At 40.0% G+C, this 24,485-nt stretch overlaps 1 protein-coding gene across 1 annotated transcript in view; it reads right to left on the bottom strand.

Moving 5' to 3' along the window:
• Positions 1–24,485, bottom strand: part of PTPRN2 (protein tyrosine phosphatase receptor type N2) — a 1,352,613-nt gene that overhangs the window by 78,944 nt on the left and 1,249,184 nt on the right. The window contains exons 15-16 of the mRNA XM_082258395.1: positions 15,813–15,960; positions 13,362–13,435 (exon numbers count right to left, since the gene is read on the bottom strand). Of these exons, the coding sequence (XP_082114521.1) occupies positions 13,362–13,435; positions 15,813–15,960 (222 nt within the window). The remainder of the gene's footprint in view (positions 1–13,361; positions 13,436–15,812; positions 15,961–24,485) is intronic.

Raw genomic sequence — 24,485 nt, 5'->3', positions numbered from 1 at the left:
CCACATATTTCTTGAGGTATATTGTTGACAAATATTACTGTCCCATCTGAAGTAATCCAAACCATATTCTCAGTGTCCATCAACTACCCGTCCATCATTTTCTTGGTCACCCTGTGCCCCTAATAGACACAGGGTGACTTACATATAAGAGGGGCCCAGGGAGCCGAGAGAGGGATTTCTCAAGCTCTCCAAAGGGTTCCACGGGCCCCCCAACCAAGAAACTCCCGTCACAGTTGCCTGCCTAAAATTTATATTCTCCATTGTCAGGCCACCAGTCTATTGACAACAACAATACATAATTATTAGCCAAATAAATTTGAGGGTTCCTGCACCCCTAACCCACTTTTTTTTAAGCATATAAAAACTAACTAAAATATCCCTTTTGGGTGAACTGGCCCTTAAATAAAGTATAGACCAGGATTTCTTATTGAGAGCAAACTTCTGAATACAGTTAAATTGTGAAAAAGATAAACCTGCTCAAAGCAGCAGGGGATATTTGATTAATGTATGCCCAGAGCATGTTCTCACAAGCTCAAAGAAGCAGCATCAATTGGTTAATCAATGACAAGTCAATAACAAGCTCATCAATAGCTCTCTATGTAGAAGCAAATGAAAATGGACTGCTGGTTCAATCTATTAAGTGTTCTGATTAACACACATAAATGTCAGTCTTGCAGTTTTATTACACTAGACAGGGGATGTCTACATACAAATCACAATACCGATGAGGTGCAACCAAATGTTTAGTATTAGACTCTATAAACCAGTGCTAGTGTTATGAGTCAAACTCCATAAAAAACGTGAAAAGCTGCGTAAAACAACTCCATATTGAAGGTAGCAAAATTCAGACAGCAGCTACACATTCCTTTATAAATCCCAGTTTAGCTCAGAAAGCTTGCATCTGCTGAAGGAAATTTTCTACTAAAGTTGATTTTAAAATAGCAAGTATTTTTTAATATGAATTTTATATTCTACATGTATGTTCTTAGAGATTTTTCATACTGTATTATGACTCATGCCCACAGATGTATTGGAGCATATAATGTAAAATACATCCATTTTATTTTGGCTCCCAAGAGCCAGGTGCTGTGTTCAGCTGCCTGTATAAATGAATTAAAGGATACAGTTGTACGAGGGTATATGCTGCTCCGAGTGTAAATAGACTACCTGCGTCCAGAGGTGTACACCCATATATGTATGCATGATTACGCTCAGAAATATAAAAATACTGTATATCAATAGGGTTATCTACATTTCTTTTGATTGTATGTGTAAAATAGAAATTCATTACATAAATGACATCCTGTGCAAAAGCTTACTGAGTATGCTATAGATGGTTCTAAAGCAGATAGAAAGGCAATAAACTACAGACGTCTCCATGGCACATCAGGAACTGCCTAATTCATTTCTTACTAAAAATATTTAAATATAGCTCCATAAATACCTTATTTTCTATAATTCTGGCCAGTAACATTCCTACAAGCTCTCTGAGTAGTATGTCTCCCTCTACGGGCCGTAGGCAAAGTGCTATGGTTCTTGCCTACACAAATGTTACAGTGGGGGTAAAGGAGAGGGAAAAGAAGTGAACACTAATACAGGGGTCAGGTCGGTTTACATAGAGGAAGCGGCCTACCTTGCTTCCCCCTTTATGGATTTCCCTGGCATAGTGGTTATTTCTTTCTTTTCCCCTCAAGAATTAGTTCTGATCAGTATTTGCTTCAATAAAGAGCTAGATACATTCCCAAATGCACAAAATATAAATGGATACCAACATTTATAGGTAATATTACCAAATATATAGTATTCAGGGAATATCCGATTGCCTCCTCGGAAGGAAGAAATAGTTTTTCTCCACAGGAGCAAATTGGATCGTGCTTTATTGGGGGTTTTTGCCTTCCTCTGGATAAACTGTGGGTATGGGACTGCTATATGGAGGTTTTCTAATAGTGTTTTTGGTTGAACTAGATAGAATAGTGTCTTTTTTCAACCAGACTAACAATGTCATTACCAATAAAAGAAGCAAACACATTTTTGTGACAGTGTTTTGCAATACTACTGGCCACACATGAGTCATTTTTTGTCATTCAACCAGTGGGTTGAAAGAAGATGTCTTGATTCCCCCATCCACACGTTCAATGTGAATGGGGGAAACCCTCCCACTGAGTCTTTGTATTCTAAAGATGGGTACACTTCCCTGCCATCAGAATACACTGATTGGCACTGCCGGTTATAGCCTGTGGCACAGGGGAAAGTCTTTCAACAGGCTGATTCTGGCTAAACCAGCCAAATTTCGGTCCATGTATGGCTGGCTTTACTCAGGTTATCACTGTCAAAAGACAGTGATAACTATCTTGGAGTCATTGTGTTTGGTTCCCAGCATCTTTACCTGGCAACTCATGTTACAACAGCTGGGTCACAGCAAGTATGTACTGCACATTCCTGGCTACGCTATAGCTTATGCTTCACCATATAAGCATATATTTGCCTTGTGGTAGCAATGTACAGTAAATGAGTGGATGTGCTGGTTGGTCATTAGGGGTAAAGAGTACACCATAAAGATATGCCCATGGAACTTTTGTGAGTGGTGCTGAATACAATGATTCAACCGAATTAAAAAAGTAAAAACATTATTACAAAATACAAGAAAAAATACACAATTGTATTTGCTTTACATTGATAAAAAAATTAAGCATCTATATACAGCAGGGGTCTTCAAACTACGGCCCTCCAGCTGTTCAGGAACTACAATTCCCATCATGCCTAGTCATGTCTGTGAATGTCAGAGTTTTACAATGCCTCATGGGATATGTAGTTCTGCAACAGCTGGAGGGCCGTAGTTTGAGGATCCCTGATATACAGCATATCACCTATGATTCTTAAGATATGAATATTCAATTCATGTAAGCTGTAGTCTCTACATGTTTCATGGGGCAACACCCACTTCATCAGGAGACAGCCAAGATTTAATTTTTTTGTGTATCCGTGGAAAAACCATAAACCTTACTAATTGATTAGCACCTTTGTCTATATAAGCACTTTATTCATTAATTTATTAACCTCCTGATTGCTTATTTGCACATGGTTTCTGATGTTGTGTCAGTAGCGCTGTATCTCACGTTTTGCTTATTTACTGTGGAAAAAACATGTCATAGATGAGCAACAGTATGTTACACAATTCAGAATCAATGCATTTAAATTGAAAAAGGTACACCAATAGCTCTAAGAAACCAACCGCGCTTGGTCACACTATGGATTAATATAAATGGATAATGGAGAAATGGAAGACTGCCAGTACATAAATAAGTGAATGTCATAAATAGTAAATAATAGTACAGCGCCAACATGTATCAAACACAAATGGTGAGAAATGTCCAATTCAATGTAAAGTCCCACATATGATGAAGATACACCCCAAAGAGGCAAGGAACCAAGGAGTCCAACACCAGGAGATGGGATCAAGGTAGGAGAAGAGAATCACCACGTGCATCAAAAGGGAGGATGTTCGCTTACCGGAACAAATTGAACACCGGTTAGGGTAGGTCAAAATAAGCATGTATCCAAGTGGCAGATGAAAGCACATGGCTTGCTGCTGGCACATGCTTGGTTTATGGTGCATTTAAGGCTGATTACCTAGTGGAGTTTTGGAATCGCTACCTGCATTGATTTAAGTGATCGTTTTCTGGAGACTTGCCTGTTCCTGGGGGAAACACTTTGATACATGCTTATTTTGACCTACCCTAACCGGTGGTCAATTTGTTCCGGTAAGCGAACATCCTCCCTTTTGATGCACGTGGTGATTCTCTTCTCCTACCTTGATCCCATCTCCTGATGTTGGACTCCTTGGTTCCTTGCCTCTTTGGGGTGTATCTTCATCATATGTGGGACTTTACATTGAATTGGACATTTCTCACCATTTGTGTTTGATACATGTTGGCGCTGTACTATTATTTACTATTTACACCAATAGCTCTAGCATATATATGTAAGAAGAATACCCACACACACGGTGATAATTTTGAAGATAAAAAAACAATGTGCACCAACAGGTACAGACTTGGCATCTTTCTCTCTTCCTACACCATACACCTCTTACATGGTGTACCAAGCACTTTTCCTTAGTCTTAGCAGTCCTTCTGAGCCCTGTTTTTTCCCCTTTTGTAGGGCTAGTGCCATCCAATACCTCCATTTTTTTTGCACCAAGCCCAGGGTCAATCCGTCATCACCAGCTTCTGGTTGGAATCATCTTTGTGGAGGTATCCCCCACACTATTGGGATCCAGGTGCTAATGTCTATGCCTGTTGGTGCATGTTGCTTTTTTATCTTTCAATTATTACCGTGTGTGTGAGTATACTCCTTATATATGCTAAAGCCATTTCTTTGCTATTGGTGTATATCTTTTTCGACCTAAATGCATTGATTCTGAATTAATAAAGAATAGAAAAAAACGCACTTCCAACTATAATAGAGCAGCCAGCATCACTCAAATAAATGATAGCAATAATAAAACAATATAAATTCAGCGCTGATATTGAAAGATGGATATAAAGTCCACAGTGTATGATCAGTCCATGTCGGTTAGCACCTGGGTGTACAAAGATGGAAAACCATAGTGGGCAATCAGGGCAGCCTACACCTCCACCACATGCAGCAATAAGCCTCTTACCAGATCCAATTGATCACTGCTCTCACAGTGATCAAGATAGCCTCAAACTCCCAAAGGCAGATCCCACTAAAGGACAATTAGTAGATCTCGAAATCGTTCCCAGAGACAGTGAACACTAATCCCTGTGTGCTTCCATAGGACGCGTGATGCCAAAAGGAAAAAATAGAAGAGGACCAATGGTGCAGTAATTAGTTGGGTGCTTCCAGCGTACCACACTTAGATAGGATGGTATAAACCTGGATGTGCAGACAGATATTTCCAACTGAAAAAAACAACAAGTAGTGGGGGTGGTCCAGGAGGGAACCCCCACGGAAAACCAACTAAGGATACTCAAGCTATTGATGAAAAAAGATGAATTTATTAAGGCACGTATGCCTATAAAGGTAAAAATAAGACACAATACAGGGTACCAGAGAAACACACTGCAATGACACTGATTAAAAACATGAAATAAAAGGTGGCACTACATACATATGAAAAATGGGACTGGAGCATAACAAATAGCATAAGTATAACCAGGATTGGCAAAAATTATTGATACACCCTAAGGGTGATGTAGGTCAAAGACCAGCCAATAGGTAGGTCACTGAAAATAGCCTGACAAACCACGCGGCATATGTCGACCAATGAAGTCGGCACAATTGCCGGGTGGTGTGTGGTAACCTCTATGGATGCATCCAATAACACAGCCTGAAAACGTGCTTCAGTGAAACATTAACCCGCTGTCACCTCAATGACTCATGGTGTTCCTGTGTAGGTATGTGTATGGAACAGGAAGGCCTGTGAATCAAACAGTCCTCTCATAGGAGAGATGTAAAGGGGCTGTGGGCTCCAAATGAAAAGGGACAGAGGGTTGCTCGCAAAAGGTTGGCAAATCGATGTAATAGTCAGCTGTTTGAGTCCCGTGAAGGCTCGAGTTCGCTGTTACAGATGCTGATGAAGGGACGATATCCTCATGGGGAAATTTTGAGTACAGGAAGCAAAGGAATGTTCCACAAGTATATGGATACGGACAGCTTTACCTGCAGATATTTGGATGGATATGCGATCCGACTGGGCTTTAAATGGAATCCATAGAGCGATGAAGCTCCGTCCCAGTCCCGTTGTGTTGTGCAGTCCGGTCCACTGGCTTCTTCCGTGCGGCGTTCAACCCGGGTCTCGGCTACCACGGCATGAGGGATTCAGTAGCTTCCTGGTGTGAGTAAGAAACGTCACTTCCGGTTAGTACGATCCGCCGGGTGCCTGGAAAGGGGAACAGCCGCTGACAGTGACCATAAGGATGGCAAGCAATGTGGATGATGCTGCACGGGGGGACACAATGTGTGGGGTGCCACCACACCAACGCTGACGCGTTTCACCGACACACAGTCGGTTTCTTCAGAGCTAGTGGTGTTATCCTAGGTGCCCGCCTTTATGTTGGACATAATTGGCGGCAGTAAATTAACTATGTCATCACCATTGCGGCGCTTAACCCATTCAGGGGACACCTGTGAAGAGTAACCCCTCAATGAATTAGCAGCATCCACATCTTTGACTAAGGTGAATGTACTAATCACAAAGGGTGGCACCAGGAAATGTCCAAATTAATGAACAGACAGAATAAAAATACTGCATAATGCGTGGATAATTAAACTGTAGACACAACATGGAAATAAATAAAATAATGGTCTGTGTGATTGCCATCACCGTGGGAACTCAAACAAAAAAGGGGGGGGGGGGGGAAAAAGAGAAGATTTATCCATGATAATCATATAGAATCTAACTAGTACCCATGTTGGACAGGCTAGAAAGAATCATAGTATTGGTGACCTATGATTGAGGAGATCTGTGGGCTGAGCTTATCCTGAACAGTCCAGGACTGTAAGTTACACAGTAAACATGGGTACTGTATGTCTACTCACGGAAAAGAGGAAATATCGAGAATTTAGCTGAATAGACACAGAACCGTGCCCCTCCCGTCAGGGCAACCAGGGGGTGCGTCCAGGGGGGCCCAGATCATGCATTAAGAAAAGGCTGGAGGTTAAATTCAACATTTAAACCGTGGGGTACCCGGGACCCCATCATGTATATCCACATCTTTTCTTTTTGAAGGAGGACATTATCAAAGTCCCCCCTTCTGGCAGGCAATTTTAATGCATAGATCCCCCTAACTTTCAGGCCCTCAGGGTCAGCCCCGTGGTGCTCAAGAAAGTGGAGGGGCACGGTTCTGTTATCTACCTTTTTCTTGATGTCAGAGATATGTTCCAAAATCCGCACTTTGAGCTGTCGTTTCGTCTTGCCGATGTACGACTTTTTACAGGGGCAGATTAGTTCGTAGATAACGCGCTCTGTTTGGCAGTTTATGAAACTGTTAATGGTAAACTCCCTCTGTCCATCACAGCTTGAAAAAGTTTTACATTTGAGGACCGATTTGCAGATTGCGCACCTTCCGCATGGGAACATACCTTTTAGTCTAGGCAACGAGGAAAGCCAAGTGTCTTCCCCTCGTGAGCGCGTAAACTCCGAGTGGCAGAGATTGTCCCTAAGGCTCGGTGCCCGTTTAGCTGTAAGTAAGGGACGTGGTCCGACAATGCGTTCAATTAGAGGAGAAATTGTAAGGACCTGCCAATGTTTATTCAACACAGTCCTGACCTGCTCCCAGATATTTCCAACTGACTGTTCGTGGTAGGACAGTGCTCCTCTCACAGCCGCTCTCTCTCTCTCCGATGTGTATCTGGCCCCTCCCCTACACGTGTCGACACAAGGCACTATGTTTCTTCATCAGGGGGATCACTGCTTTCGGTTTCAGTCTCGTCTTGACGTCATGGACTGATCATACACTGTGGACTTTATATCCATCTTTCAATATCAGCGCTGCATTTATATTGTTTTATTGATTCTGACATGTTTAACTTATTGTTGCTCTTCTATGACATGGTTTCTCCACAGATACTCACAAAAAATCTTGGCCGACTCCTGATGAAGTAGGCGTTGTCCCATGAAGCGTGTAGAGACTACAGCTTAGATTCATTGAATAATCATATATCTTAAGAATCATAGGCGATATGCTGTATATACATGCTTGATTTTTTATCAATGTAAAGCAAACACAACTGTGTGTTTTTTCTTATATTGCATAGCACATTATAAAAAAAAAAAAAAATTATAATACATTTTGCAATTTTTTAACATCTCATTGGATTATTGTATTCAGCACCACTCACAAAAGTCTCATGGGGATATCTTTCTGGCTTGGTCCATATATTAGGGACTGCTGTCATTTGAGCTTAGGTGGCTTTCCTTCTTTTCTAGGAGTAAAGAGTAGATCTGCCACTACAAAAGGCGGATTTCCACAGGCATTCTTACACAATAATGATGGTCAAACACGCATAGATTTTTGCAGGATAAATGAATATAATCTAACATCCATGCCATACAGTGAGGATGGGCAAATCGCACGCTGCAGATATTGTATTCTGACAGCCAGCAACAGTAGCTGTCAGGATACCCAAACAGTGCCTACATCTGATAGGATGCAGCCACTATTTGGCTTACATTTTTTTTTTGCCTGGCTCCTTCAATCTTTCTGTTGAAGGACGTTGGGTGGAAGGGGGCAACCAGAGTGTTTTTCCCTTAGGCCATTTTCACACAGGCTGTCCGTTTGTCCATTTTTTATCCATCTGTTGATGGATGAAAAACGGACATCAATGCATCCATGATCATCCATTTACATCAGTTTACATCTGCATCCGTCATCATGCATTTTTTTTAACTGATCAAAGCTCTATTTTTCTTCCGTTAAAAAAACGGATCGGACAAAAAAACGGATTTAAACTGACAAAACGGTCTGTTTTTCATCCGTTTTTGCATTGGTAGTGGATGTAAAAAAAAACTGATGAAAAACTGATGACCACTGATGAAAAACAGACGAAAAACTGATGGCCACTGATGAAAAACTGACGAATACTTCATCCGTTTTGACGTGACTGAACTGATGAAATGAGTGTGCGAATGTGTGAAATGCTCTTGTCCAAAGTATCTGCTTTACTATTTCATCCACAATGCAGACACGCTAAGACAGGAAGTGTTTTTACAGGTGAAATAAAAGAAAAAAGACTGAAAACAGAAAACTGAAAAAAGAAAACGAATGCAGCCACCACGTCTAAGGATTAGTAAACTACAATATATTACATTATGTTTTGGGGTTTATCCTGCTTTAATGCAGAGTTCCAGCCTGGGGGGTATGTTAATAGTCAGCAGCTACAAATACTGTAGCTGCTGATTTTTAATATAAGGACACTTACCTGTCCAGGGAGCCCACATTGTCAGCCTTCAAAGCTGACCCATTCATTGGTCCTGGGTGCAAGCGCCAGCATCCTTACTAAGGGAAACAGGAAGTGAAGCCTTGCAGCTAGTTTCCTACTACACATGCGCGAGTCGCACTGTGCTTTCTGAATGGTCCAGTTGTCTTCTGGGACCTTTGTGTGTGTCCCAGCAGAGGGAAAGGAGGAGGGGCCACACATGACGTAGGCTGCCGTGGTGCCCTTACACAAAAGTGGGAGCAGGTACCTGTTTGTGACAGGTATCCACCCCTCTCTCCAAAAGGTGCCAAATGTGGAACCTGGGGGGTGAAGAGCAGTAAATGGGAGCTTCCACTTTTGGGTGGAACTCCAATTTATTACATGCAGCTTTGCAATCAGAAATGTTACATCCTACTTTCCATGATACAGGTAGACTTGATTTTTATGGAGCAGAGAAATGTCTAGTAAGCTAAAGCAATCAAATAGGCCTTACACTCATCTGACTACAGTAAACTGATGAGGTCCCTAACTAATTAGCAAATTAGATTTATATTAGTTTAATCTACCTGCAGTCTGTGCAGACCAGGTCTTCATCTTTACATTTCAGAAGCGCTTTTATGTATTCACCATATATATGGACTGATTTGGTGGCAATTCTCTAAATTGGTAAAGCCGTTGCATTAAGTTCTTTGTAACTTCAAAGTAACAGATGTCTTCTAGTGCAAGGGAAAGCTAATTTGGGATTAAAAACTGCGGGTGGTCTGAGATCTGAAAGAGATTTATTTACTGACTCTCTGACCCTGGGAGAGACAGGTTTATTTCAGGACTGATCTATACAGCTCTCCTATAGTTTGGAGATTATTTGAAATTTCTTATTTAAATTGAATGCCCAACCTACAAAAGCCTTTAAACACATGCTTCAGTCAAACAAGAAAACTGTGAATCTCCACTCTATTAGAAGGCACAGCCAACCCTCTGAAATGTAGCTTTCATGTTTATTCTGGCATTATTACTTTACAGCTGTTTTCTAGGCTCATCAGTTCCCTATCAATGCTGGAATCCTCCAAACTCTGAAGCTGCAGAAAGACAAACCTAGAGTTCCCTGATCCCACCGGCCACCTTCTCCAGTTCTAAGACATGGAGGTTGCACTGTACAGAATCCAATGTAAAGTGGATGCAGCCCCATAAGAACGTATTAAAAACCAGTCAAAATTACTTTAGTGGTTAATAAATAACAAAAAAAATTATAAAGCAAACCGTTAGGCATTTTAGTCTTTGGTTTTTGGGTTTAATACTGCTTTAAAGCGGAGTTCCAGTCTGGGGGGAAAAATATTAAAAGTCAGCAGCTACAAATACTGTAGCTGCTGACTTTTAATATAAGGACACTTACCTGTCCAGGGAGCCCGCAATGTCAGCCCCTGAAGCCGACCCGTCCATCGGCTCCGGGTGCAAGCGTTTTTGACACTGATATGACACTGAAATGCTCTCTGGATAGCACCTGCCTGGTCTCACTTGAAGCTTGGAGTTTAAATTTATGTAAAGTCAAAACGTGTTTTTTTACATTTTTGATAAGTGAGAAAAGGTTAGAGTCTCTGCAGCAGATTTATTGCTGAGGCGAATAGAATAATAGGAGTTATCTCACTGGTATTGCTATCTTAAAGTACAGTACTGATGTTGATGTAAATGATCTGGTTCCCACGCAGCCAGCTTCTACTCCCTATAAGATCTCCATGGTCTTCTTGGCTTGTAATGTAATCTAACAAAAATGCCACACCACTGCTAACAGGTCCAGGCACAGCTTTATTCCAATAAAAGTCAGGGGGACAGTCCAAAGGGTACCCAATGTATTTTCTTGGGTCCAAAATAACCCCCTCATTTGGGGCATGATTGAACACAATCTGAATGGACTATAAGTGAACTGGATCTTTAATGTTAATTCTTCCAGTGCGATTACAAACACGGGCCTTGTCAGAAGCTGGTCTGGCATTTGGCATTGGATACTCTTTGGACTGGACCTATGACTTTTATTGGAATAAAGATGCATCTAGGCCTTTTACCAGTATGGTGCTTTAATTTCTATTTTTGTTAGATTTGTATTGCTGTCTGTGTCCACGCTAGAGAGATTTACCCTCTCTATCTGTCCTGGGGACCACTGTCATTGGGACAGAAAGTGTGGAAGAATCCATAGTTTTGATTTGGTACCAAAGCAAGAAATAGAGGGGAAATCTTCAAATGGTTACACTTTTTGGGGATTTCTTTACCTTAGTGAAAATTCCTCTTATCTACTGTTATATGACAGAATGAAGCAGAATTTTCCCCATCAGGGACAAGAGTTTGAAGCATTCTCAACTCTATCCAATAAGAAATAAAACACTTTGACTTTAGATATACTTTGCTTAAAGTATAACTAAAGGTAATAGGAGACCAGTACAAAATGTGAACTGGTGTTGCACTGATAGTCATTATATACCTATTAGACAGGGCTGTAAACACCCCTTTTTTCTTTTTTTTCTTTTTTGCAACGGCAGCCAGAAGACTTTTAAAGGGCACAGGCAATCTTCAAATGCAATATCATGGCATCAACAGATTGCCCATAATGGCTGTATGTTTTGTATGTATTTAGACTGTACCAGTGAGACTATGGGGGAGATCTACTAAAGCTTGTGCTCTCAAAATCTGGTGCAGCTGTGTACCATAGCCAGTCAGCCTCTAACTTCACCTTGTTCAATTAAGCTTTGGCAATCAAACCTGGAAGCTGATTGGTTTCTATGCAGAGCAGCACCAGATTTTGCACTCACCAGTTTTAGTAAATAACCCCCTATGTTTCTAGCAATACAACACAGTCAGCAGTTGCTGGGAAACTGCAGTAAACATAGAATTGTCATTCAAACCAATCAGACTCATTCATATTTCTGTGCCACAGTGCATTATGAAAACAGCCTGCAGGAACTGTTTTTTTTTTTTTTTTTTGGAGGATCATACAAGTTTATGGTAAGACAGTAAAATGTACATATAATTTGTATTATTGCTTGTTAAGAGAGTATACTATATGACCATGATTTATATTTTAGAGATAACAACAAATACATGCAAGGAAACACAGCAGCACACATGCTGTCCTGCTCTAAAATCATGTGCCATAGCATGCATGAAATATGGTAGTATGTGCACCGGTTTATATAATATTTGTTGCAGCAGCTCCAACTTTTTGGGCTTAGCGCAATTTTTTCTTTAAATATATATTTAGAAGATTTTATGTGCATTTAAAGTATTTTATGCATGTTATCCACCCGCAAAAAATGCTGTTGTATAGACATCTTAAAGGCCTGAGACTGTACTGTGTGCCGCCATCTTGGATGTGATGTCACCAAGTGCTCCCTTTTTGCTCGTCCAGCAGAAACTACATAAAAGGTTAGGGGGGACAGGCACATGCAGTAATTAGACACCCTCCAAATAGGAGAGGGCTATGACATGGCAGGAGGGAGAGGAACTATGATAGTGAATCGAATCTTCATGGAAATTCCATACATATCTACACGGTTGTCAGCCTTGTTACTGGAGGCCCTGACTAATAACAGCATAATAAAAGGACTGAGATAATGGAACATATTTCTTATGTCTGTGCAATTTGTGCACACAACTGGAAAAAAAAAGCCCCAGCTTTTAGGTTTGGAGAAGTTGACTTCATCTAGGCGAACCCTAATGGTGGCCATACACACTTTGATAAATGTTACATTTTTTTTCTAAATTATCTCTTCCAATAATAAAATGAATCGATGGTGGAAAAACAATTTGATTGATATGCCACACACTGGGAAGTCATTTTTTGATGATCGATAGTTAAGATACAATTGTAACTTATGATCATAATTTATCAATTGTATCTCTGTTTCCACCATGTGATCTTATAATCTGATTTATCATATCTTAGTGCTGTCAACTGATGTAAAACAATTGACAATAGCCTACCCTGGCTGATTGAATCAGTTTCATTCACATCACTCATCAGATTAAACAATGCCAGAAATCTGATATAACACAACTACCAAATTAAAAGTGACTATTAAACAACAGAATATTTATAAAGGTCCAGGAACATGCAACTGATGTGTAAAAGTAAGTTGACTGGTGCAAACTTTCTTTAATGTAACAATTCATTTAAATTTTAGACACGTGAAAAAGTAGCTGCAGGTTTCCAAAGGCCAGAGGCAACCCAACCATGTAATCCCATCAACACAGCTATCTCTACTCATCTGTAACCATGGCAACCAGCACCAACCATTGCTCTGTAACTCATAATTGCATCCATTAGTAATGCAGTAATACAAGGCAAAGATGACTTGCCGATAGGCACTTAGTATGTAAACCAGACACTAACGAAGCAGAAAGATGAAAGCGGAAAACAGCCAAATACTTACAATGGGACTGGCGTTGATGTAGTCCGAATGATCGTGGCTGTTCTCCGCCTTCAGAATAATTCTGTTGTGGTCATCTAGGAGAAAAAAATATCATTATTATTGTGAAACAGCTGTATGTCTTAATTCTTCATAAAATCTGCCTTTCTAAATTAAAGGATAACTAAACCCAAGAGAATAAAAATGTAACATTATCCAGCTTACCAGTCCTTAAAAGTTGCATCTGCATTTGTTTTCATCTATCAGGCTCAGAAGGTTTCTTAGCAAGCACAGAAAATACCTGTTAATCTTGCCAGAAACGCCGTGTCCTTGTCACTTCCTGTGAGATGGACTGAAAAGTGTAAACTGATAATCCCATGACCCCAATGTAATGGAAATGAACAAAGGCAGACATGTTTGAAGTACAGCCTGGGCCGTAACCAGGTCTCCCTCTGTAGATACAGTGGAAGAGTGACAGCAACTATCCTGGGACAGGATGTGTATTAATTGCAGCATTACCAGGTGATAATAAAGAGAAAAAAAATGAAAAAGAAATGAATGCAGGCACTACATCTAAGGCGGGGTAAGCAGCAATATCACAGGATTTTTGTAATCACGGTAAAACATTTTTTGGGGAGTTCATCAAATGACTCAAAAACAGTAGATAGCTTGAACATCTGGTTATACTGCTGCCTTTAGGAGGAAGAATGAGTTTTGCCAAGTGTGGACCTAGGTTTCATTTGTTGTAAAAAAAAATCATATTTTTATCGCCAAAGACATTATCTATAAAGTTGTTGTAGGAAACCCCAAAAAAAGTTCTCCCTTGTAGGGCATGTGAAGCAATTGTTATTTATATTGTTTCACAGACCAGTATTTTAGTCAGAAAGTCCTCTACATATTAGTAGATAGGACACTAAGTCTGGAAATGAGATAGACATGGTTCTCAATTCCGAAAACTTGTCTGTTTCATTCCTGTCTTTTAAAATGCAGAGGACTCTCTGGCTAAAATACTGGCCTGCAAAACAACAATCTTAACGATTGTTTCACATGCCATTCGATAGAAAACATATCTTTGGGAATTCCCACAACAACTTTACCAATAAGGTCACTGATAATACAAATACAATTTTACCACATGAAAAGAAACCTAAGCCCCCACCTAAGGCAAAGGCAACAGTATAACCCAATGTTACTGAATAATGTTTCTTTGTCCTTTGATGAATTATTAGGAAATAACATGGATTCACTTGGTTTTGAGATACACTTTAAGAAGATGCATTTGCTGTTGCTTAAGCCTAGTACACACTGGCCAAATGTTGGGCAACATCGGCCAGTTAAATAGAAACTGGCTGATATCGCTCGACATTCGGCTAGTGTGTCCTGGAATCGGTTTGACAGAAGCCAGCAGTTCAGCCAGCTTCTGTTGAAGGGCATGACCGAAAAATGTCTGCCAATTGGCTCTCGATCAGCGCTCTCAGCCTAGTATTTATTAGTAGTATTTATTACACTTTGCAACTGCACCACCGTAGTCAGTATGTAAATAGGTGGCTTTTCATATATCAGTTGATAAGCAGTCACTATTACCTTTTTTTGGAATACAGTATTTACCCAACATGTAGCAGTGGGCACAGAAGACCAACAAGCTACACAATACATGCTGGGTATATGTAGGAACTAGCGATACATTTGAAAAAAGGGAGAAAGACCAATTCATACATGTACCTCGATTTCTACTCTAAATCACAGCTGCATGTTCTTGGACATCTTCTTATGCATTTTGTCTTTTTTGTTATGAATTAATTTTAATAGCTCTATTATATTAGCTAACAATTTCTTCATTCCATAAATACAGAATTCCTCCTGTGCTATTTTTAACTTTGGCAGTGTCAGAATCGAGTAACATCAAGCCGTCTTGCCTGTGAAATGCTTCCCCTGTGAATTATTAGTTTCATAGACCTAAAAAACTTGTCTCCTTGACTGACTGTTTTCTATTTAATGACCTACAGTTATTAGACTCATTGGGCAAATTTATACCTGTGTCTCCCCAGGCCATCTGTTTCCAGCCCTAGGCTGGAAGATGATTTAGCTGTCTTCCAATGTTAAACTTGGGAAGAATAAAGGGCCAGTCCACCAAACTTGAAGGAGTGTGATGAGTCACCAACTGGCTTCTTATAACTCTTGGCAATTCCATTCTCCTTGTTCTAGTTTGTGGCTTAGTTCCAATCCACGTTAATGTTTTGGAAGTTCCCACACACCTTGGAGAATTCCAAATTCTGCTTTTGTTTTGACTAAAAAATAAATTCAATATCCCCTTGTCATGGGCTTTGCAACTTTGCAGGCTTGCAAGCTCACACAGTGATCTCGAGTGTCAAAGAAATACAAGAAGCCATTAGACAATTTAACTGTTTGTTGTCTGCTAAAAAATTGTTATATTGGTTTTAGGGGAACTGACACCTGCTATCTAGGTATACTTACATGCAACCACAGTTAGAGATCTGTTCTTTGCCACGTTCTCCTCCTTCAGCGCTATATTTGTTGCAGTCAGGTCAGCTTGATATGCACACAGAGCCTCCCACTCTTTCTCAAGGCGATTCTTATTCTTCAAGTGGTCTTCCATGTAAGACTAAAACAAAGACAAGAGCAGTGTTATGTAGTGTACTCGGAATCTTATTCTTGGTTCAAAGGCACTTGACAACATAACTTGACATCAATGAAACAATGGAGCTAAAGTTTCAATCCACATAGTATATCAGAATTTGCTGATATACAGTTCCGGTTCCTGGGTTCCTGTCCGCAGCATCCCTTAATGCGCCCCCTAGTGGGACAGCATCAAAGGGCAGCCTGGGCATGAGATTGTTAGCATGCTAAAAGATTTGTATTATAACCCATGGGTTAGTCTTTTAAAGTGGACCTATCATCAGATTTGTTTTCTTTTTATGTTATGTCACATGCATGCATGCTTAGTACTCCCGTAACAATATCTGTATCTTTGTTCAGGCAAACACAGGGTCAGCATCTACTTCCAGGACTGAGATGCTGGCTCACAAATGACACAAACATGTAAATCTGGTGCCTCGACAGTTCTTGGTAGTGAAACAGATTAGCTCCAGATGATCCCTGAGGGAGAGGAGACTATAGAAATGCTTACTCTTCCTGCAGTAGATGGGTAGCATCAAATCACCCTAGGCAAAGTCAATGGGCTGGAGTTTAATTAATGCCTTCAATTGATAAAAGGTACATTTTTTATATAAACTGTTGCTGTATATTGTGACATGTCAGGAATTTTTTTCATATAGACTTGTAAAGTTACTGAGAGATCCGGTAACTTTGGCAGTGAAACTGCAGTGGAGTAACTGAAGTGTTACTGAAAACAACAAGAACATAAGAACAAAAAGAGAAAATCAGTTTTAAATATATCTGATACAATTTCTGTATTTGATCTTGTGACCATGAAAGGCCAGGACCCAAAGTGGGTGAACTGTAAGTTCACAGGGGTTGACACAGGGGTTGATCTACTAAAGCTGGAGGGGGGAAAATCTTGTGCAGCACTGAATAGAAACCAATCAGCTTCCAGGTATATTTTTGTCAAAGCTTAATCGAAAATGTGGAAGGTAGAAGCTGATTGGCTACCATGCACAGCTGCACCAGATTTTGCACTTTCCAGTGTTAGTAGTTTACTCCCACAGTACAACATTCCAACAACAGGACAGGACAATATTCTCAAACTGTTTATTATAATGTAAATGTGTTATTGACAGTCCACAACAGGATTTGTGGAAAGCTATGTTCTGCCCCTGGCAGTCCTGCTAACCTAGGTCATGGCTTGTGTGCCATTGCCCCAATGGTTTAATAGGATAAATATTGGTTGAGAAGTAATGTTAGCCTGTGCTGTGAAATAACAGGCACTGTAACTCAAGATGGCCTAATTTACTAATGTTTAGCTCAGGCTGCCATTGATGGTGAGCAGGAACAATCATATTTGTTTGAAATATTCAAGATGTTTTATTGATACATTTTAAAAATAATTGTATTTGATTTTAAAAAATCCTGCTCTCCTGCCCAAGTGAAAAAGAAAATGTAAGTCTGAAAAATGCTACTATGACCACAGGAACATTTGACTGGCAAGAGAATTCTCATGCACACAAGTCTTCCATTGAAAGGAACCTACATTTCATACAAGCATGTATTGCATTGCATTGGCTTTTAGTGAATTATAGTACCAAGTCACTGTGAAGCCTCTCTATTCTGATTGCCAAGAAAACTTTACATCTTTCACATTATCTTATGCAGGCATATGTGCAAATCTGTAGAATTCAGATTCTGTGGTTACTGTTTAGGGACAAAAGTCATTCAGAGATGCGATTGGATTATATATCCTGCCTCTTGATTGCTGAGTGCATATTGATATGAAAAGCGTAACCACCTGTAACCCGCACATGGTTTATTTATGAGTTATCAATAAAACAAACCAATTGGTCAAATAGCTGCCCCATCTATAGGTACTTTACAGGTCAACTTCAAACCCTGCATGCAAGATTTGTGGATTTCACAGAAGATATATATTAATTAAAGTACAGGCAAAGCCAAAACCTGAAGAAAAAAATTGGATAGCGTGGGGAGGTGTTAACTGCATGTCAGGAATGTATTGCTACCTGTGTTCCCCTTGGGGGGATTAGTCTTTTCTATTTATTCCACTGACCATTGTCTCTAATGCAGAAAGTTATGGAAAATCCAAGATATAAAAAAGCCCGGTAGAGCTCCCTTTTTATTACTGTTATTCAGTTAGGCCTCATGTACACTGCAACTTGTATATGAAGGTTTTTGAGCAGTTGGGCGTTTTTTTCAGAAGCCCCTGAACCCACCTCAATGTTATCTTATCTCTCCATGTACACTGGGTCGTTTACAGTCATTTAGAGGCAGTTGGGTTCAGTGTCGTTTTTTTTGGAAGCAATTATCTGCGTTCAGGATGTTCAGAACGTGCGATCACCCACGTTTAGCGCTCACGTTTTTCCATTTTAAAGGGGAATGATTTTTTGACCTCTAGAAACGGTTCTGAGTGCAAATTCCCACTAAACGCCCGCTATACGCCCGCTAAACGCGACTGCAAACGCAACACAACGGACGTTTTAAACATCCTTTAAATTCCAGCGTTCAAAGGACTTTTTAAAACGTCCCATGTACATGTAGCCTTAAGCTGCATAATCAGAAATGGATGTAAGTGTTTTTTTAATTATTTTAACTGTACTAGTGTGCTGCAGCTTGGCCCTGTTCTTGCTGCATGCTGGAGATCCAGACCACTGCTTAACACTGAGCAGAACAGTCCAAGTCTCCAGTGGTCTGACCCTGCACAGTGCTGCAATCAACAATGCTGCTCAGTAACCATGAATACACTTTTATTCTAAAAATCTTTATTTATAGTGTCATAATACATCCAAAAACGTATATGCACCTCTCATCATTTTTTTCCTACAGTCCATCATCCCTGTCCTTCCCCAATTTCCTTCCTCCATATAACACTCATAAATGTATCCCTGCCAGATCCTTTTCGTCCCCCTCCTCCTTTACCTCCCCCATAGTTACATGGAAGATCCTTGACCCCCCTTCATGACCAGGCCTTTTTTTGCAATACGACACTGCATTATTTTAACTGACAATTGCACGGTCATGTGACGCTGTACCCAAATAAAATGTATGTCCTTTTTATCCCAGAAATAGAGCTTTCTTTTGGTGATATTTGATCACCTCTGCGACAATTTTGAAAAAAAAAAACAACATTTTTTACATTCTGCTATAAAACATATTCATCCCATAAAAACATGTAAAAAGTCAAATTTTTTCATCAATTTAGGCCAAACTAAATTCTGCTACATATTTTTGGTAAAAAAAAAAAAATCCCAATAAGCGTATATTGAATGGCTTGTGCAAAAGTTATAGCGTCTGTCCACAAATCATGGCACATTTTTACAAATTTTTTTTTACTAGTAATATCGGCGATCAGCGACTTATAGTGGGACTGCAATATTGCGGTGAACAAATCGGACACTAACTGACACTTTTGGGGACCAGTGACACTAATATACTGATCAGTGCTAAAAATATGCACTGTCACTGTACTGATGACACTGGCTAGGAATGGGTTAACATCAGGGGTGATCAAAGGGTTAAATGTGTGCCTAGCCATTGCTTGTGCACTGTGTGGGAGGTGCTTTTACTAGGGGAAGGCATTGAGGCCTTCCCTACTGACAGAAGGTGATCTGCTATGTTTACATAGGCAGATCGCCATTCTGCCTCTGTGCTGAATGATTGGCGGGTGCCGGCGGACATCGAGTCCACAGTACCCACAGATCAGCTCCTGCTGTGTATAATCACAACGAGAGCGGGCTGCTGGTGGCACATATGCACGCCCCAGACCCATATGGTCGGCAATTGGTTAAAACTTTATTTAATTCATAGGTCATGTTATCTGTAGTAAGCTGCCTATGCATGTTACTCTCTAACAATATCTCATGCTCTGCATTATCCTTGTAAAAAAGTTTTAAAATAAGAACAAGTTTTGTACTTCTGTAACCTTTATGGCACTGTCATTTGTTTATGTGAGTACCATGTGAATACCAATAAAAACATTGAAAAAGTGAAGAATTTATATGTATATTTTGAACAAGATGTTTTTAGTGATATGCAATCATCGGCAGAAGATATATAAGCAATTAACATAAATTGAATAGAAACATTAAACTGTAAGAAGTATCAATGAACTAGTTTAAGAGGTAATGACCCAGTGTCGGTATGGAAGTAGAGGCATTCCTACCATGAGCACTCTTGATTGCAGCGGGGATGGGGGCATTGCACCAATGCTGAGCATCTATCTGGATATCCAGCATCCTTGTTTTGGCAATATAGTACAATAAAAATAGAAAGACACCCACATCTATTACTGTTTATTACAGACTGAATTACAGTAATAAACAAAAGAGGGTCCAAATGGGCTTTAAAGTTGTCACAATAACAGGAGGTGGGGAGGGGGGTATCTTTCAATGGGGATACCCATTCCCATGCAAACTGTCTAATTGAGAATATTGCCTTGCTTTGGGGAGATTTTCTCATAATTCCTGTTGTGTCTCTGGAAAAGGGAGGGAATTCTGCCACATAAAACACAGACAGAATAAAGTGTCAATGCTCTTATCAATACCCTCATCTACCAAAAAACATTTTTGGTTTTACATCGACTTTAATGACATGGTGGAATAAAGTTCATTAGTCACGTAGTGACCAGCAGCCATCACCATGTTATCGTCACACTGGTTTAATGCATTGCAATGCATTACTAGCGTGAATAGGCGCCTTGTGCAAGCAGATGTCCAGGAGACGACTTGTGTTATACATGCACATATTTTCATCCACAACAATAGATTTAACCCAGAATAACATGCCACTATTATTATAGCAAATTTTATTTCTTCTAATAATAAAAATTTTCCTGATTTCTAAAAAATAAAGTAATATTAATCTGTTATCATTCACAAACTACTCGACAAATACCTAAGGGGCATGGTATGTTGTAATAATGGGTGAGTGCCAGTTGGCATCTTTTGTGCCTCTTCACTAAACCTGCTGTTGGGTAATTTGTGTCCCCAGCATGAAACATCTCTGGTGGAGGTTGAGTACTGTGCCCTTTTTATTAAAGAAAGGAAAAAAAAATTCTAATTAGAATATTTGATTGGTAAATAAATTCATAGTACCCTCAAATGCCACTTGCAGCACTGATTTTAATTATGTTTCAATTAAGTTCTCAGACATGGAAAATACTGATGTCTGTTACAGGAGTTGGCAGCGTCTGGCGGAGCCCGGTCACAGGGAGCAGAGGAAACATATTCCACAGAGTGGTACCTATAAGGAAAAGGAGGACTGCTGCTGGCCTCTGCACAAGTTTCCAAGGGGCTAGGGTTTAATATCCTCATTTGTGTCCTTGTCTTCTCAGACTAACAGAGACTAAGGAGTTAATACACAGATTTCTGTAATTCTAGTGGGTGGTAGCAAACAAACCAGATTGTAATTAACTCTCTGTTTCAACACAGATGGCTCAGTCAAAAGGCTGAACCAGATTAACGCGTTTTTGCTAACACAGGAATATCCCTGCAATCTGGTTTAGTTACAGTCACTGATGACAAGAACTGGCAACTACTAATAGAAAAAGTACCTTTCACCACCTTCTTCTCTGCAACTGACCAACATAAATGGTAATTTAAAAAAAAAAAAAAGTAAATAAAATATATGTATAATATAACTCCTGTCCAAGACGATAAAGGGCCTTTTTAACAGAACGAAGCAATGAAATCAGAGCTGTTGCCCACAGTGACCAATCGGCTCCATGTTTCACTTTCCCCAGGATAAAAAAAATTGACTCCTGATGGGGGCTATGTACAACATTCCTTTTTTCAGATTTTCTCCATCCCACCCTTTTAAGGGAAAGTTTGTTGAAATCACTTTGTATATTAAAACCCATCTTTACTGCAACGGTTTAGGTATAATGCAAATTAGCTGTCCTCCAGAACCAAAACCACCACCATATACTGCAAGCTGTCAAATTTATTTAAGAATAGAAACATTGGTAGAGCAATATCTATACTGACTATCACATTTCGTTTTAGTAATTTCAAATTAGTTGAGAGGTAATTTCTGATTGGTCCTTAATCATCAAAAATGCAAAAATTGTTAAAGAGGTATTAGCACACCACTAACACTTTGCAAGTATTTGCAACAGTTTTCCCATCATTTCAAACAATTGTAATTAGAGTGTCTTGGTATGCAACAGCAAGACACGATAGTCACTAGGGCACAGCAGGCAATACCTTCATCTGTCAGATGGCACTGTACTTATTAAACACCTTCTTATAGGAGTCAAGGAAACATTATGGAATTCTACCACTTGAGTTGGAAGACTCCAGATCACAAGATATTATACGTATCTGTATAAGCTACTGCATTTTGTTCATTGTCGCTTTTATTTTCACCCTGTTTCTGTATTCACCTACTTTTAGTATGCACAACAGGGAAAGCTTTGTTGGTTCAAAGACTCAAAGTTTTTTTGGGTTAAAGTGGAGTTCCACCCATTTTAGTCATTTTAGATGTATGTAGTCCCCTTTAAAACGACTTTTACCAATGGAAAGTTTTTTTTTTTTTTTGTTGCTAGTAAATACCTGATTTTCTGCTTTATTTATCCTCTTCTCACTTCCGGGTCTGGTCGGCGATTACGTCATTCGGCGATTCGCAGTGTGTGCTGGGATTTATCTCAGGGCATGAAATCTCGCATTATTACACAAGAGATGAGCTGTACTGTGTGTTCTGCCCCGCCTCCTCTTAGTGAGCTGTATGTATGTAGTGTATTGAGGCTGTGCTCCGTCCTGCCTCCGCCCCGCCTCCTCTCAGTGAGCGAGGACTGAAAGCATTATATCCTCACTGAGCTCACTGAGAGGAGGCGGGCGGAGCACAGCCTCAATACACTACATACATACAGCTCACTGAGAGGGGGCGAGGCGGGGCGGGGCAGAGCACGCAGTGCAGCTCATCTCCTGTGTAATAATGCAAGATTTCATGCCATCCCAGCACACACTGCGAATCGCCGAATGACGTAATCGCCGACCAGACCCGGAAGTGAGAAGAGGATAAATAAAGCAGAAAATCAGGTATTTACTAGCAAAAAAAAAAAAAAAAAAACTTTCCATTGGTAAAAGTCGTTTTAAAGGGGATTACATACATTTATGTAATCCAATTTATTAAAAATGGGTGGAACTCCACTTTAAGGTGCCTCACATCAAAGCAGCCTAATAATTTGAATAGGTTTCCATCTCACAACAATGGACCTAAAATTGGACCTAAACTATTTTTTTCTGATAAAGCACATTATAGCACTACAACTCTGGTTCATTAGTTTTGTGCATTGGGGTTACCTTCAAAATAACTGATACCGCAATAAAACCCACAGCAGTACATGCTTTGCAGTAAAACAAGTTATTGTTAAGCAATTTGTTTTTTATTAAAATAAAAAAAGATGTTATACTTACCTGCTTTGTGCAATGGTATTGCATAGAGTGCTCCTTTACCTGTCCACTCCTCCTCCTTTACTTTGGGTGAACTCTCAGCTAGCTGTCTGCAGAGGGGGCACCAATGTGGCCACGCTCCTGAACTGGGCCATATGTGTCCTTAGACATTCACAGCGCTACGCAGCCATGCCCCCACATCCTCCCAGTTCCCTGCTCACAAGATTTGACTAACAGTAGCAGGAGTCCATGGCTCCCACTGCTGCCTGTGTCCCCAGTGACACAAGAAAAAGAGGATAGTGCAGAGTTTTAAGGAATGGGGGGGGGGCAAGTAGTGGAAGGTTTTCTTTCCCCAAGGGTTTCTCCCCAGGTTTTGAGGGTCTCAGAGTACTCAACAAAACATCAGTAGGAATGTGGAGACAGATGGTTGACTTACAGCATGTTCACTTTGCAAGGGAATTTTGACTTGGCTTAGTGAATGTGAGGTAGCTATGCTAATTTCCATCATCCAATAATTTGCAAGAAAATTTTTTTTTTTTATTTTCCTTGTACTTGATTGGGTAATCTATACAAAGCGAATTTCTACCATATTAACTCCGCTAAGTAAAAACTCCCTTTTAAAGTAACAGAAATTTCCCTGCAAAGTGAACATGCTTTACTCCTTTAGTAAAGTAACCTCAGTATCTCAGAATGCACATTAAATTAAAATTAAATTCATGCTTCAAAAATTGCAAAAGATATCCTAATTCTTCAACACTCACTGTAAGAGAAAATGCAGACCTCAGATAGTCTTAAGCCAGCAGGGCACAGAACTGCGCAAGTGCAGGGTAATTCCAAGGGGTCCTATGTATTGTCCATAATACATATTATTGTCTATGAAGCTTCCTCACACTTTGACAGTACTGCGCTCAGTTGGATGCCAGAGCACAAGTATCTGATCTAAGGTCTGCGTTTCTACTTACAGTAAGTGCTGGGAGATAAGAAGGGGCCTTTGCACACTCTCCATATGTAAATAGCTTAAGTAACTTTCTTCTTCAATGGGAAATTACCTGATTCTGACTGATACATAGCATTTTTTTTTTTTGGGGGAGGGGGGTCTTTTTATCCCATC

Source organism: Pelophylax lessonae (genome assembly GCF_965119305.1).
Source record: "Pelophylax lessonae genome assembly, chromosome: 5".
Lineage (NCBI taxonomy): Eukaryota > Metazoa > Chordata > Amphibia > Anura > Ranidae > Pelophylax > Pelophylax lessonae.
Note: the sequence above shows the minus strand (reverse complement) of the source record. Positions and strands in the feature narration are given on the sequence as shown.